General features: G+C 44.0%; 6 protein-coding genes across 6 annotated transcripts; all 6 read left to right on the plus strand.

The window, feature by feature from the left end:
- Positions 1-224: 224 nt before the first annotated feature.
- RhiXN_02909 (Retrotransposon-derived protein PEG10) lies at positions 225-1,100 on the plus strand (the record flags this gene model as incomplete). Its single annotated transcript, XM_043322726.1, has 2 exons — positions 225-472; positions 509-1,100. 2 exons carry the CDS (start codon positions 225-227, stop codon positions 1,098-1,100), a joined length of 840 nt encoding a protein of 279 aa, XP_043178222.1.
- Positions 1,101-1,141: 41 nt separating this feature from the next.
- On the plus strand, positions 1,142-1,681 carry RhiXN_02910 (Retrotransposable element Tf2 protein; the record flags this gene model as incomplete). Its single annotated transcript, XM_043322727.1, has 1 exon — positions 1,142-1,681. One exon carries the CDS (start codon positions 1,142-1,144, stop codon positions 1,679-1,681), a length of 540 nt encoding a protein of 179 aa, XP_043178223.1.
- A 24-nt stretch (positions 1,682-1,705) lies between these two features.
- On the plus strand, positions 1,706-2,746 carry RhiXN_02911 (Retrotransposable element Tf2 protein; the record flags this gene model as incomplete). The annotated part of the gene is made up of 2 exons (XM_043322728.1): positions 1,706-1,801; positions 1,859-2,746. The coding sequence occupies 2 exons, from the start codon at positions 1,706-1,708 to the stop codon at positions 2,744-2,746; spliced, it is 984 nt and encodes a 327-aa protein (XP_043178224.1).
- Positions 2,747-3,307: 561 nt separating this feature from the next.
- Positions 3,308-4,177, plus strand: RhiXN_02912 (Retrotransposable element Tf2 protein; the record flags this gene model as incomplete). The annotated part of the gene is made up of 1 exon (XM_043322729.1): positions 3,308-4,177. The coding sequence occupies one exon, from the start codon at positions 3,308-3,310 to the stop codon at positions 4,175-4,177; it is 870 nt and encodes a 289-aa protein (XP_043178225.1).
- Positions 4,178-7,899: 3,722 nt separating this feature from the next.
- On the plus strand, positions 7,900-9,345 carry RhiXN_02913 (Retrotransposable element Tf2 protein; the record flags this gene model as incomplete). The annotated part of the gene is made up of 4 exons (XM_043322730.1): positions 7,900-8,172; positions 8,230-8,540; positions 8,700-8,960; positions 8,994-9,345. 4 exons carry the CDS (start codon positions 7,900-7,902, stop codon positions 9,343-9,345), a joined length of 1,197 nt encoding a protein of 398 aa, XP_043178226.1.
- Positions 9,346-11,653: 2,308 nt separating this feature from the next.
- RhiXN_02914 (uncharacterized protein) lies at positions 11,654-12,247 on the plus strand (the record flags this gene model as incomplete). Its single annotated transcript, XM_043322731.1, has 1 exon — positions 11,654-12,247. One exon carries the CDS (start codon positions 11,654-11,656, stop codon positions 12,245-12,247), a length of 594 nt encoding a protein of 197 aa, XP_043178227.1.
- Between the last annotated feature and the right edge of the window lie 3,225 nt (positions 12,248-15,472).

Here is a 15,472-nt window from a genome sequence, read left to right on the forward strand (position 1 = left end):
ACACTGGAACAACGCAGAACAACCCCAAACACTTCCTGGACAATCCCACACACCCAAGAACACCTTAACACTGACCCATAGCAACCCTTCATCAGGCCAACACCTGTGAATCCCCCAAGCACACCTCAGCAGCAATAAGTAACCCCCTAAAAGGATATCTATGAGCTCAACCAGGAGAAACAAATGAAGAAAAGGAGGCAAGAACGTTACACAACATTGCTACCATGACGGGCAGAGCCTTATCTGTCCCGCTTCAGAGCACCTTCAGGGGACTGTCCCAAACTCCTGGCCCAGCCCAAGTGAAATCAAAGATCCCTGCTCCTGAGAAGTATGATGGCAAGAAGGGCCCTGCAGCCAAATCATTTATCCTGGATTGCAAAACATACTATCTCAGCAATGCTTCCTCCTTCCCTTCTGATCACAGCCACATCTCCTTTATCCTCATGAACCTAAAGGATGGACAACCCAAGAAGTGGGGGCAGATCTATTAAGAGAAGCTGCTGAATAGTGATGATGAGCCAACCCTGGAATCTTGGAATACATTCAAAGCAGCATTCTTGCACAACTGGAGCAATTCAGCAGCTGCACAAATTGCAGAACAATGCCTGCGCAAGCGCAAGCAGCTGAAATCAGCAAGTGATTATGCCACAGAATTTAGAATCATAGCAAGCAAACTAGAATGGTCAGACCCTGCCCTCATTGCCTCCTTCCACCAGAGGCTCAAGGCAGAAGTCAGAAGCAAGCTGATTGAGTACACCCTGCACAAGAACATCACTGCACTGGACAAGTTTATCTCTACCACCTGTCTAATTGATGACATGCTGTTTGAGGCATGCAATGAGCTAAGAAAAGACAGCAACAGCAGCAGCAGCTCACCACAATGCCCTGCTCAAGGGTGCTCAAGCAATTTTATTTCCAAGAAAACTCAGGAAGCAAGGAGAAATGCTGGAGAATGTTCCAAGTGTGGAGAGAAGTCTCACAAATGGCAGGACTGCAAGAATGGATGGCAGCTCCAAACAATAGAATGCTCTAAGCCTGAATCAGGGAAGGCTGCAGAAGTAGAAGAGCTAGAATTGCTTCCCCAAGCAGGAAAAGTCTAAGAAAGTCATGCCCTGTGTCCAGGCTTCCTGAATATCCCCACATGTCTATAGAACCCCTGTTTTGCCTGCAATCCAATACATCACCACTGCTCACAATAGACTTAGAGGGAGTCACAGGCACTCAAACAGCCCTAATTGATTCTGGTTCTTCTGCTAACTTCATTGATCCCCAATTTGCCCATTCTCACAACATTCCACTCATTGAATTGGACTCCCCACACTCTGTCATTGGCATTAATGGCAAAGAAGTCTGCAACCCTATCCGCTTCAAGGCCCAGTTAGTCTTTAGCTCTCAAAACAGGCAATTCTCTGCCATCTTCTATGCTCTTCCCCTTGGAAACAGAAACCTTATCTGTGGAACCCCCTGGCTCAAATTGGCTAACCTGGACATTGATTGGACCACCATGAAAGTCTCACTCTGCCTAGCTACAGAAGCACAAACTGGCAGCATCAACCCTGAGCCTCAGAATCTCCCTGTTGAGTTTCAGGAACTCCAGAAAGTGTTCAGTGAAGAGTTCTTTACCACACTACCAGAACATTGCCCTTATGACATTTCTATTGACCTGGAAGAGGACAAATAACCTCCCTCTGGTCCTATCTATTCTATGACCCCTGTGGAAAGAGAAGCACTCATGGAGCACATTGATTCAAAACTTGCAGCTGGAAAGATTGTGCCAACCACCTCACCAGCAGGAGCTCCAGTAATGTTTGTGAAAAGAGCTGATGGCAGGCTTTGCTAAGTGGTGGATTATTGCCAGCTAAATGCCATCACAATCAAGGACACATATGCACTACCCAGACAGGACAAGCTAATTGAGAAATTGTGCCATGCTAAGATCTCCAGAAAGCTGGGTTTGAGGAATGGGTATCACAACATCAGAATTGAGGAAGGAGGTGAATGGAAGGCTGCATTTTGCACTGCCCTTGGTCACTTTGCTCCCACAGTCATGCAATTTGGCCTTAGCAACACCCTGGCTGTGTTTATGCGCTTCATGAACAACATATTCCATGATTTGCTTGATATCTTTGTGGTTGTGTACTTGGATGACATCCTGATTTTCTCAAACTCAAGAGAAGAGCATGTGCAACATGTCAAAGAAGTCTTATCTTGCTTGCTGAAGCATAATCTATTCTGCAACCCTGCCAAATGCTACTTCTTTGTCACAGAAGTCACCTACAATGGTCTTGTGATTACTCCTGATGGCATCTCAATGGAGAAAGACAAGGTGCAAGCAATCATGGACTGGCCTGAACCCCAAAATGTGAAACAGGTGCAATCATTCCTAGGCTTTGCAAACTTCTACTGTTGCTTTGTCCCCAACTTCTCTTGCTTAGCACGCCCTCTGAATAACCTTACTCAGAAAGAACAACCATGGATCTGGCAAGAGGAACAGAAGGCTGCATTTGATACAATCAAGGCTGAGATTTGCAAGGAGCCTGTTCTAGCTCACCCTGATGAATCTAAACCCTACACCTTGGAAACAGATGCTTCTGGAGCAGCCATGGGTGCTGTACCATCTCAGAGAAAGGAAGATGGTTGTATACATCCTGTTGCATTCATGTTAGCCAGCTTTTCACCCACTGAGCTGAACTATGACACACATGACAAGGAACTACTTGCCATCATTTGGGCATTTGAGCACTGAAGAACATTCCTGGAAGGAACTGAGCAACCAATCACTGTGTTTACTGATCACAAAAATCTGGAGTACCAGAAATCAGCCAGAACCTTCAACAGGTGTCATGCATGCTTGCATCTCATGCTGGTATGCTACAACTTTGTCACTGCTTACTGGCCTGGGAAACAGTGACAGAAACCTGATGCCCTGTCAAGACAACCAGACCACATGGACCTAGAGCCATCTCCACAAGTGATGATCCCAGAATAACAGTTTGGGGCATTTTCAGGACACATAGATTCTTCTTTGCTGGATGAGATCAAGGGAGCAACTCAGGAAGATCCTGGTCTTGATACAATCTTGCTAGCTGTATCAGACCCTAAATCACTGCCCCATAGTGTTGCACAGAAATTCAAGGACTATACAATTGAGGAGGGTCTACTTTTGTATCAAGGAAGCATAGCTGTGCCAGATGAACCTGAGATCAAACAGCAGCTCCTGTATCACTTCCATAATTCTCTTGCTTCTGGACACCAAGGAAGAGCACAAACTCTAGAGTTAATCAGTTTTCACTATTAATGGCCAGCAATGAAATTCCAAATCAATTGCTATGTGGAGTCTTGTGAAATCTGCCAAAGAAGTAAGGGCCATGTACTCAACTATGCTCTCAACCTGCTTTCTATCCCTGCTGGTCCCTGGGAAGACATCTCATATGATTTCATTGTCAAGTTTCCCAAGTGTAAGGGTTATGACAGCATCCTGGTGGTTGTAGACTGCTTCTCAAAGATGATGCACTTGATTCCCTGCAAGGAGGCTGCCACTGCTGAGGACATAGCTCAGATGTTCCTGGAGCATGTCTGGAAGCTACATGGCACTCCCAAGCGTACTGTGTCTGACAAAGGGACTACATTCAACTCCAAGTTTCTTAAGGCACTCTATAAATCTCTGCAAATAAATCCTAGTTTCTCTACTGCTTATCACCCACAATCTGATGGGCAAACTGAGATCAAGAACCAATGGCTGGAGGCTCATTTACGTCCCTTCATCAATCATAGACAGTCTGATTGGGTTGATTGGCTCCCACCGGCTGAATTTGCTCATAACAATGCCAGAAGTGAAGCAACAGGCAAATTACCCTTTGAAATTGTGTATGGCCACTCTCCTGTCATTTCACCACTCCTGGAACTCACCAGATCACCTGATGCTGATGACAGAGCCAAGCAACTGGCTGAGACAATTCAGGAAGTACAGGCATCAATCAAATGGGCTCAGGAGCACTACAAACAGGCAAACACAGGGAAACCACCTCCTGAGTTTCAACCAGGAGACAAAGTTTGGCTTCTGGCTTCCAACATCATATTGCAGCATCCCAGCAAAAAGTTTGACTATAAACAGTATGGCCCTTTCCCTGTCCATAGAAAGAGTGGGCTCTCATGCTTATTGCCTGGCTCTCCCTGAGACCATGAAAATCCATGATGTGTTCCATGTCAGCTTGTTGTTGGCTTTCAAACAAGACACCTTGACTCACATCAGCCAGGTTTTGAGCCCATATAAAGTTAATTGCTTTGAGAGCCCAATCTGACTAATGTGCTTGGTCTTGTAAGGATCCTCAGCACTGATATAGGCAAGGAGGTCAAGAACTGCTGAGGTAAGGACTTGATGCTTATTCCCCAAGTAGTCACACATTGGCAGCCTGGATTTCTTGAATTAGTAAACAAATTAGACATATTTACCAGCTAGATTGATTCAGTTACCATACTTTGAGATTTGTCAGCAGCCATTGCCTGAAGAGTCTCTACCTTGTCAGGGAGAATGTTGGGTGCAGCAGCAACAAGAGTCAACAGCTGAAGATTGAGATAAGCCTTGTGTGGATGTGGGATGCCCTAGTTAGCTGTAGCCACTGGCCTCTGGGTAAGCCTAGAACTGCAGACTACTGCACAGCTGTTCAAAAACAGGAGAAATAGCTGCCTCTCCTGGGTTGCAGGGAGTGCCCTGCACATGAGCTGGTGTGTTGCAGACCTTTCTTGCAATCTCAAGAGCAAGGTTAAGCAGCAAACTAATATTATTCACACTCAAGCCATTGGAAGAGGGCACTGGACTTTGATTCTTGAGGCAAGAGCTTTGGAATGCAGAGGTGGGTCAAGATGGCAGGCACAGGGTTTGGGCTGACACTAGAAGGGACAATGGCAACCTGTGATATGGCTGATGTTGTCCTAGCCAAAACTGGTAGGCCAGTTGGTTGGTCTCCAGCAGTTATAGTTGTGGCTGAATGAGGAAGGCCAATTGGTTGATTGGTCTCAGGGGCAGTCTGCATACCAGGTAAAACTTTGGTTCTTAGTACATCAAAAAAACAAGGAGAGATGCTGGGGGAGGCAAACTTTAAAGGGGTAGTGTTATGTATCACACAATATTGAATTCACAGCTCACCATCCACAATAATCTGCATATATCTGACTTTCTGATTTAATGGCCATTTGCCTCTTATTTTCCATTATTCCTGTCATTACTCTATGTAACGCTCATATTGACTGTATGTGTTACATATTGTTCAATAAAAGCTCCTTTCGCTTGCTCTAACGCTGCCTGTCACGTGCTCATACAATAAGATCTCATAGAGATATTAGCTTCACAAGATTCTATCTATGTGGCTCAAGTACCTTACTAATCATTATATTTATATCTTTACATCTAGCTCATCACATGACTAGCTCTAACTTGGGAAATGAACCTTATTTCTAGCTTAGGTGAGTCATACCTCTCATGAGATTACTAAGGTTCTCCTTATCTAGTAATTTCTAGTGGCACTGCAAATCCTGCTTATGAGTCATTCTGCTTGCCACCAGAATGACTCACACTAATGACTCACTCTAAGTGCTCATTGGCTGCCAAGCATTTCTTGATAGACTGAGTCATGTATTTAGATGTTTCTATGTTTAACTAATTGCAGTTCAACCCAAGAGCAGTCACATTCCATCCTAGTCATATCTGTGCCTTCCCACCCACCAATCAAAGTCTTAGGAAGCACAGTCCTTAGCAAGTCATACTCATACTCTGACTAGGTGAATGACTCAGTAACCTTGCCACTCTAGGGTATAAAAGGGGACTCTTGCATACCCTTGGAGGGCACCACCTACTTTACTCCACCTCACTGTTACTGTTGACTGTCACTCTTGGGTTTGGGCTTGCCCCCCTCAACTGTGTGATATATTGTGCCTCAAGATTTCAAATAACTTAAACTTGTATAAGTGGATCTCCCAAGTACCCATAGTGTGGAAAGGTAGTAGACCTGATACAGAGTTCTTAGGTTAAGTGAACAGAAGGCAATCATCCTTAAAGAAGGATATATACTAAGTAACCAGTTAGTTCTTGCAACTAGGAGTGAAACTTACATAACTATCTCTGCCAAAGGGAACCTGAGCCAGTACTCTTGCTCTTACAGAAATACTTACTAAGACACTTTACACTGAGAAAGGATATATGTGTAGTTGATTGTATTCAAGATAGCTAGACCCAGAGAACCCTAAAGAAGCTACTTCTATACTTAGCTTGGAAATTGGGAAATCCTCCAACACAGACTCTGCTCAGCACCAGAGCCTCAACCTCTTTTCCCCCAATTTACAACAGGTAGAGTAGTGTCCTGGACATCTATTGGGATGCCAAGGGTGTTGGTGCTTGAGGCCAGGTGTAGGTGTAAGAAAATTGCGTAAGACAGTGAAGGTCTATCCTACAGCATCTACAAATTACACTACAATGGCAAGCATGCTTAAGGTAGTAAAAAGCTGTTTAAGTACAACAAGTAAACTGCTTAAGGCAGTGGTGAGCTATACTACTTAGTAATTACTGGGCTGTGTGGCCCTTGTACACTGAGTGGATGCAACAAGAGGTAATCAACCTGGGGATTACCATGGTTGATTCCCATCCTTATATATTCCACAGAGTATCTATTTACAAATACATTAGATGCAATACTGTATCAAATAAGAAGCCTGCTCCATCAGTGGCCTACTCATGCATACATGTCACCTATGATGTCATCAAGGTGGAGGTGACTACATTGCTGACTAAGCAGTGGAGGGGATGTGGCAAGGCACTTAGAGTATGACATGAGTGCTGAAGTCATGTGATCAAAAAAGCAGTCTGTTTGTCTTTGTTTAAATTAGATAAAATGGGAATAAATTCCCTGGTATCAGATGTGTCTGCAGCAAGTTGAAAGGAGGTGAAAGAGGTTGAGTCAAACTGTCTTTGTCCTCAGTGTCTGTATCCTCTCTTACTTCAGTTGTGCAAGTGTGTTTGGTAGCTATTTTCCTAGGGTTGACACTGGGGTGCTTCAAGCCAACAATTGGCAGCACTTCTGGTGCATCAGCTATATGCAAAAGTTATCTACCTTTTGTAGACACAAAGATGTCATGACCCATGCCTTTGCTAGCATGTCTCCTGACCAAGCCACCTACTAATAGTATATTCCACAGTCTTGAGAAGGCTGCATATACTCACATATATGCAGTCAGAACTGTCATTACTCCAAGGGCTCATAGCTTAGAGACTGACAGTCCACCAGGTCACATGGCCTCCCCCCCTCCAGTCCTTTATCAAATACTATACTAAACTACTATGGATTTGAGGTGGGGGGGATGACATAATCTCTTCTATAATAATGTATTATTGATACCCTGCCTGCAGGCTTTAACATTGGCCCATGGCAAGGGGGGCAGGGGGAGTGCAACATCCCCCAGCAACATGTATTATTCATATATCACTGTGCATCATATATACTATATATATCTTTGACAGTGGATATATATGGTAATAACCCTTCCAGATATGGGTTATGACACATACCCAAAACCAAGCCTATACAAGGGGCTATCCACCCAGCCCTTGAAGGCCTGTCCAAAACCATCCCTGGGTTATACCAACCCACTCCAGTCCAACCTGGCCCTTGAGTCCCCTCTCCCCTTGCACCAGCAGCTTTTGCCCTGTGAATACCAACTACCCCTAAATCTCCAGTTACAGCCACCACCCCTGCATACACAGCTGTCAAAGTAGACCACCCAGATCCTTACCAGGGGAACATTGGAAGCAAGGCCTGGCAATGGCTTACCTGCATGCTTGCTTGGGTATGCCTCAACCAGCACATGTTCCCTACTGATGGGGAAGTATTATCCTTCCTGCTAATGAACATGGAAGACAGAGCTGGCACCTGGGCACATCTGTACCTTGATCAATTGGGGTCACATTGGGCTGTCATCCAGAACATGGATGACTTCAAAAGGGAATTCCTTGTGGCATTTGGAGATCCAGATGTTACCAGGGCAGCAGAGCATAAAATCACAATGCTCACTCAAACTGGCACATGTGCCAAGTACATTACCAAGTTCTGCACCCTGGCAACAGAATTAGACTGGAACAACATGGCCCTCCATGGGCAATTCTCCCAAGGCCTCCATTGGGAGGTGAGCAGGCAAATTGCCACCCACAAATGACAGCCCCCAACACCCCTTGAGCTGCAGAACACAGCTCTCATTATTGACAATGCCCTCTGTGAGGAGCATGCCAGCCACCTGCCAAAGGGTAATAAGCCTGGTAGCTCCACCACTACCCCCAATAGGGGGGCAAGTACCAGCCAACAGGCCACAAGAAGTGGTCCTTTCTCCTCTGATCCCAATTTTGTATCAGAGGAAGAACAAAACCAGCACCATGTGGAAGGCACCTGTATCAAATGTGGGAAAATGGGCTGCAAGTTTGTGGAATGCCACACAGGATGGAAGGCAACCCCTAAGGAGGATAAGCGGAAGCCTAAGGAAACTGCCAAGATAGATAGGTAAAGAGTCTGGATCCCAATCAGGAAAAGTCTAAGGGTACCAGCTGCCACATGCACAGGACCCAAGAACTCTGGTTCTGGCAATGTCAAGATTTGTAATGTAACACATAGTCTATCCAATAAATCACCACTCTTCACAATCTTGATCAAACTAACCAGACAAGTCAACCACTTAGAAGTCCTGATAGATTCAGGTGCCACCTCATCATTCCTACACCCCTGCACAGCAGAAGCACTCTGCCTACCCCTAATAGACCTCCCTGAACCCTGTACTGCAACTATGCTCACTAGGTTGAGCCCCAAGGCTGGCAAAATCTGGAAAAAGGCAAACATGACCTTTTCCTTTGATGGCAAACAGATGACAGAGACCTTCCTCATTTGTAACACAGGATCACATGCAGCCATCTTGGGACTAAAATGGTTAGACACTCACAACCCAGAAATTGATTGAAGCCAACAGATACTGTCAATTCCCCATTCCCCACTGGAACATGTTGCTATTGCCAAAGAAGAGGAAGCAGACCCCAACCCTCTTGAAGGAGTACCTCCCAAATACCATCAGTACACCAAGGTGTTTGGTGAGGAAGAATTCCACAAACTTCCCCCTCATCAACATTACAACATTGGAATAGAGCTCATGGAAGAGGGTCCCCTTAATAGCCCTCTCTACAGTATGACAGATGTGGAATCTGCTACCCTGAAGAACTGGCTCAGGGATAAACTCAAGTCTGGGAAGATCCACCCCAGTAAATTGTCTATCAGCTCCCCTGTCATGTTCATACCCAAAAAGGATGGCTCCCATTAATTGGTTGTAGATTACTGTTGCCTAAATAACCAAGCCAAGAAAAATGTGTACTGTTGTATGCCAACTGTAAGGTTGGGTACACGCTGGTGGGCAGGCGCTTTAAGGCTGTATTAAACACTGCAATCTCTACTCTAAGGCTATACTACTGTATCTAAGTTGCTTAGGGCAACAACTAACTATCTACTGACAATGCAAAGGGCCCTTAGGGCTGGGAGGTGTGGTGAGTCTGGTAAGGGAGGTAAGCAATGTACTACTGAGGTCCTAGCTACTTAGCTAGGCTTCTGAGACCTGTCTGTAATGAAAGACAAGCTAAAATTGACTTGGGGTCTCCAAGCAATTTTCCTGCTGTATAAATAGACAAAAGGGATACTATGTACATGGTCTGTGCTTGTGTGAATAGAAGAGTCCATGTGAAAAGAGAAGCATGCTGCAGGTTGTGCAGAAGTGTGGGTTTCTCCTAAGCGCCCTTGGCATGGCATCTCAGCATGGCATCTTGGCATAGTAAGCGCCAAGATCATGTGATCAAAAAACAACAGATATGGAGTTTGTAAAAATAGTAAAAATATCAGAGAACTTGTCCAATTTTAGCAGTATATGTTAGGAGGCTGTAACATGTACCCACTACCCTGTCCTTACAACCTCATGGCACAACTCTGCAGCACTAAGGTCTTCACAAAACTTGATCTAAGATGGGGCTACAATAACATTTGGGTAAAAGAAGGCAATGAATGGAAAACAGCATTCTGCACAAATATGGGTTATATGAGTCCCTGGTCATGACATTTGGTCTAACAAATGTGCCTGCTGCATTTCAGCACTTCATGAATGAGCTTTTCAAGGATCTGTTAGACGTATGCATTATTATCTACCTTTGACAACATCCCAATCTACTCAAAGGATGATGCAGCACACACTCAGCATGTTCATGAGGTGCTGAAACAATTAATGGATAACCAGTTGTTTGGTCAGGCCTCCAAATGCACTTTCCATGTCACATTGGTGGAATACTTGGGTATAATTGTATCAGATCAAGGGTTTAGCCTAGATTAGCTCAAAATCTAGGCAGTCCAAGAATGGCCTATACCATCCAAAGTCAAGGAAGTCCAATTGTTCTTAGGATTTGTCAATTTCCTTTGATGGTTTGTTGCCAACTTTAGTCATATGGCAAGACCCATGCACAACTTGGTAAAAAAGGATACTCCCTGGAGGTGGACAGAGAAAGATCAATGAGCCTTTGAAACCATCAAGGAAGCCATCACTAAAGCCCCTGTACTTGCTCATGCCAATCCTACTAGACCCTACTTCCTAGAAACAGATGTATCTGGTGCTGCACTTGGTGCCATACTCAGCCAAAGACAAGAAGATGGATGATTACACCCACTAGGGCTTTTATCCAAATCATTTGAAGGTGCCAAACAGAATCATGACACCCACAATAAAGAACTCTTGGCCATCATTCAATTTTTTGAATATTGGCTCATCTTCTTGAAAGGAACCCAACAACCCGTCCCTGTATTTATGGACCACCAAAATCTGGAATATTGGAAAGAATTGTGGAATTTCAATTGCTGTCATGCATGTTGACATTTACTGTTGGCCAATTACAACTTCCAGATATCCTACCAATCAGGATAAGAATCAGGGAAACCAGATGCCTTGTCTCAACAATCCAATCACACCAATGTACCCACAAGCCCACAGACCATGTTACCTGACCCTTTATTTGCCAATACAGCTTTAGTTACCCCTGAAAAAGAACTCCCACAGTAAATTGAGTCCAGCCTGGACCAAGATGAGTCCCTGGGGGAAATCCTCCAATTTCTCCAGAACAAGTCAAAGGCACCCCCCTCAATCAAAAGGGCATTCAGGGACTACAAAATGGAAGTAGGTTTACTTTTCTATCAAGGGCAAGTTGTAGTACCAGATGTAGGAACACTCTGGACCAACCTGCTCCAGATCTTGCATGATAGCCTGTTGGCTGGAGATCCCAGCAGACAAAGAGCACTAGAATTGGTCTCACACTCCTATTATTGGCCAGGAATCAGGTCTGATACATACTGACATGTGGATAGCTGTGAGACATGCCAAAGGATCAGAAAGCCTAAGTGCCTTCCCATCCCTCTGCAGCCATTAGAACTCCATACAAGGCCCTGGCAACATGTCTTGTACAACATAATCACAGACCTACCCAAGGACAGCCCAAACAACTGCATCCTATTCATTGTGGACTCCTTCACCAAGTACACCATATTTGTGGAATGCTCAAAAAAGCTAAAGGCACCCAAACTGGCAGAATTGTTCCTGCAACATGTCTGGAAGAGGCATGGGATGCTGGAGAAGACTGTGTTTGACCAAGGAAGTATTTAATAACAAATTCCTCAGGGCCCTGTACAAGTGCCTGGGAATAGATTCCCACTTCTCATCAGCTTATTGTCCACAAAGCAATGGACAGACCAAATGGGTATATCCTACAATCAAGCACTTCTTGCAGGCATACTCAGGAACCAACCACAGGGACTGGATCAAATGGCTGCCACTGGTAGAATTTGCCTATAATAATGCAGTTCATAGCAGAACAGGCAAAACACCCTTCAAGGCCTTGAATGGGTGGGAATCAACACTAACTCCCAGTAATGCCTGCATGGATGCCCCAGAAGCAGACAAGATGGCCACACAAATGGAAGCACAATGGAAGGAGGTAGAAGCAGCCCTGCAGCAATCCAAGACCAAAATGATAGCCAGAGAAACAAACACAATACCTCAGGAATTCAAAGTTGGGGAAGAGGCATGGCTAGATGCCAGAAACATCAAACTAAAAACCTTAAGCCCCAAGCTCACCAAACAGAGGCTTGGCCCTTTCAAGATCACTGAGAAAATTTCTGATTGCACCTACCAGCTATAGTTACCCCCAACCATACACATCCACAACATATTCTCTGTGGGATTACTGTCCAAAGTTAAAAGGGGTGCAAATTGTACTTTCAAGAATTGCCCCCTACCAGTTACTATTGATGACAAGGAAGAATACAAAGTAGAAGGTATCACCAACACAGAGGAAAGGAACAGGAACTGGTTCTTCAGAGTAAAATGGAAGGGATACAGCTCAGAAGAGAATACATGGGGACCCCAAGAAAACCTGAAAAACATGGTAAAAATTTTGAAGAGATACATAGAGGAGATGAAAAAGAAGGCCCTTGGCACTGCCAAGGCCCTGAGAGGGGGCAGTGTTGTAGACACACTCAATACCAAGGGATTTATTCCTATTTTCTCAAATTTAAACAAAGACCAATAGACAACATTTTCAATCACATGAATTTGGCATTTATGTCATACCCTTAGTGCCTTGCCATGTCCCCCTCCACGCTTAATCAGCAACATAGCCACTGTTATGGATATGACATTTCTTCCATAATCTGTACTTATTTTATTAATTGCACAAGTAATACTACAGTAAATAAATGAGATAAAGATGCAAGCCTGAATCCTCCTAGGGATACTCTCTATCAAATCCTGGCACTTCTGGGCACCAACCTTGTTGCAAATCTCCTGCACCCTCTCCCATAATTCCAACATCCTGCTTGCAGGGGTTTCATAGCTATAAAGCTCCCTCTTGATTTGATCCCAAAGGTTTTCAATTGGATTGAGGGCTGGGGAGTCAGCAGGCCACTCAAAGACCTCTAAGCCATTCTCTTGGAACCAGTCTTGTACAATATGGGGCTTGTGGGAGCTTGTGTCACAACCAAGGATGAAATAGTTGCTGTGAGATGATGAGACAATTCACACAGATAAGAAAGCAGGGAATGAACAAGGTGAATTGTTCTTGGGGTTTCCAAGCCAATTCACAGTCTTCTTTTATAACAAAAGTGAAAGGGAGTAGATACATGAGAAGGGATGGTGTCCAGGCTGCACAACTGGGAAGCACGATAGAGCATATGTCTCAGAAGCTCTGCACAGTAAACCAGGCCAGTGCACAGCAAGATAAGCAAGATAGAAGCACTTAGCAGAGAATAAGTCTGAACTAAGTGCAAGAAGGGAACAAGGAAGTGGGAAGAACATAAACAAGGAAGATTGGAACTATACAAACAGATTAGATGGATACAGATGAGTTCCCCAGATGCATGCACTGGGGAGGAGGAGGAAGTTACAGGCAATACATAGTCATGTCAGGAGGTGAGGCTCATGACATTGCCCCCCTGAAAAGGCCCTTAGGCAGCAACAAAGGGCTGTTTACATCCATTCAGAGCAATCAATGGCAAGTAACTCCTCAAAGCTAAACAGTTCCTCATTCTCACTGCCTTCAAATGTTTCCACATTCCTTCTAAACTCCTCATTGTTCCATCCTAGGTAGCTCTGAGGCTCCCATTGTGTCTCTCTCACTGGAGACAAGTAACTTGAGGTCCAGCAAGTGTCTGGCATGATGGAGAACAGGGGGAACAGCAAGGGTCCTGGTGCATGCACCTGTTAAGAGTTGTGTAAGTACAGGAGTAGGAAAGAGTTACTATATACAAAATGTATATGGGAGTAACTAAGAACTAGTATTAAGAATCAGAATATATGCACAGAATATGCACAATATAGGTGTTATGGATATGACATTTCTTCTTTAATCTGTACTTATTCTATTAATTACACTAGTAATCTTACAGTAAACAAATGAGATAAAGATGCAAACTAAGGTTTTCAAGGTCCCTCTATCCAATAGTGACCTTTACAAAACCTACAAACCTCAGGAATACCCTTAATATGCAATGTCTTTTGCATATATGCTGTTTTCTCACTCATTTAAATATATATAAATTCAGCTGAGTAGATAAACAGTAACAAGTAATATTTCTCTTGTTTGTAGTATTTATTATTCAAGATTCTATCTTGTGGCTACACACAGAAATATTCAGGGTCCCCCCTGTCGCATAGGCAAGTGCTCCGGCGCTTAATCAGCCCTTAAGCGCCGACGCACTAAATGCGCCTTTTCTCCATCACCCGGGCATCCCACACTGCCGAATCGCTTGCGCTTAGGTGCGCATGTTTGCGCGCTCCAGAACGCTGGGTCAAACTCCCAAAACGGACAACATTTGGTAGAGTTATGCCCCATTTACTGTAAGTACCCAATGCAGAGGTATCCTACCTTTGGGACTGTTTACTCCAAGGATGAAACACTTAGCCTTGGGACATCTAAGGACCCACACAGGTAAATACTGCCTTGGGGCAAACATTGCCTTGGGGCAAATATTAGGATCTGTTGTTTGTTTACTATGTACCAAGGTATCGGCTCCCTCAAGTGTTTCAGTTGCCACATGTACCTCCTGTACCCCCTCTTGGTATCAATCATGTATATACTTGTTTGTGCGCCTTCTCAGGGTATAAAAGGACCCTGTGAAGACGCTTCTAATGCATCCTACTTTTACTCTTATATATTGACATATACACACAAGCCTTTAACAGCTTATCTGTGCATTTACTTTAGTGATTGACTCACTGTAAATAGCATAGGAGGTTATTCGGCGCACTAAGACCATAGGCCAGTCCCAACAGACACAGGGTAACCTATTAGTGTACTTACTGCGACCCTGTGCCCCTTGACTGTCACAGTTGTTGAGTTCAACATTGAGTATAGTGCAACAATACTGTAAGGATTGTTGTGATTGAGTGATAGTGTTTCAATCCACCATACCCCCTATATTGTAGATAGCTTTATCTACAATATCTCATAAATCCTAGATATATTTTAGGTAAACCCCATAAGTCTTAAGTCTTACTTAAGCATATATAAGTCCTATACTTATTAGGCAAATCCTATAAATCCTGTACATTAGTCAGGTAACCCTCTTACTTAAGGTACTATCCTAGAGACCTTAAGTATACATACCCTTAGTCACTTAGGCTTAAGTAACATTAGTCTAAGGTACTATACATAACCAACCACCTGCACTTCATAGTTGCTAGACTATTTGTTAGGAGTTGTTATTCCTGATAACCTAGCCTATATTGTGCATATATTCTGTGCATATATTCTGATTCTTAATACTAGTTCTTAGTTATTCTCATATACATTTTGTATATAGTAATTCTTTCTTACTCCTGTACTTACACGACTCTTAACATTGGTGACCACCGCAGGGCATAGTGT

The sequence above is a fragment of the Rhizoctonia solani genome, chromosome 3, assembly GCF_016906535.1.
Source record: "Rhizoctonia solani chromosome 3, complete sequence".
Lineage (NCBI taxonomy): Eukaryota > Fungi > Basidiomycota > Agaricomycetes > Cantharellales > Ceratobasidiaceae > Rhizoctonia > Rhizoctonia solani.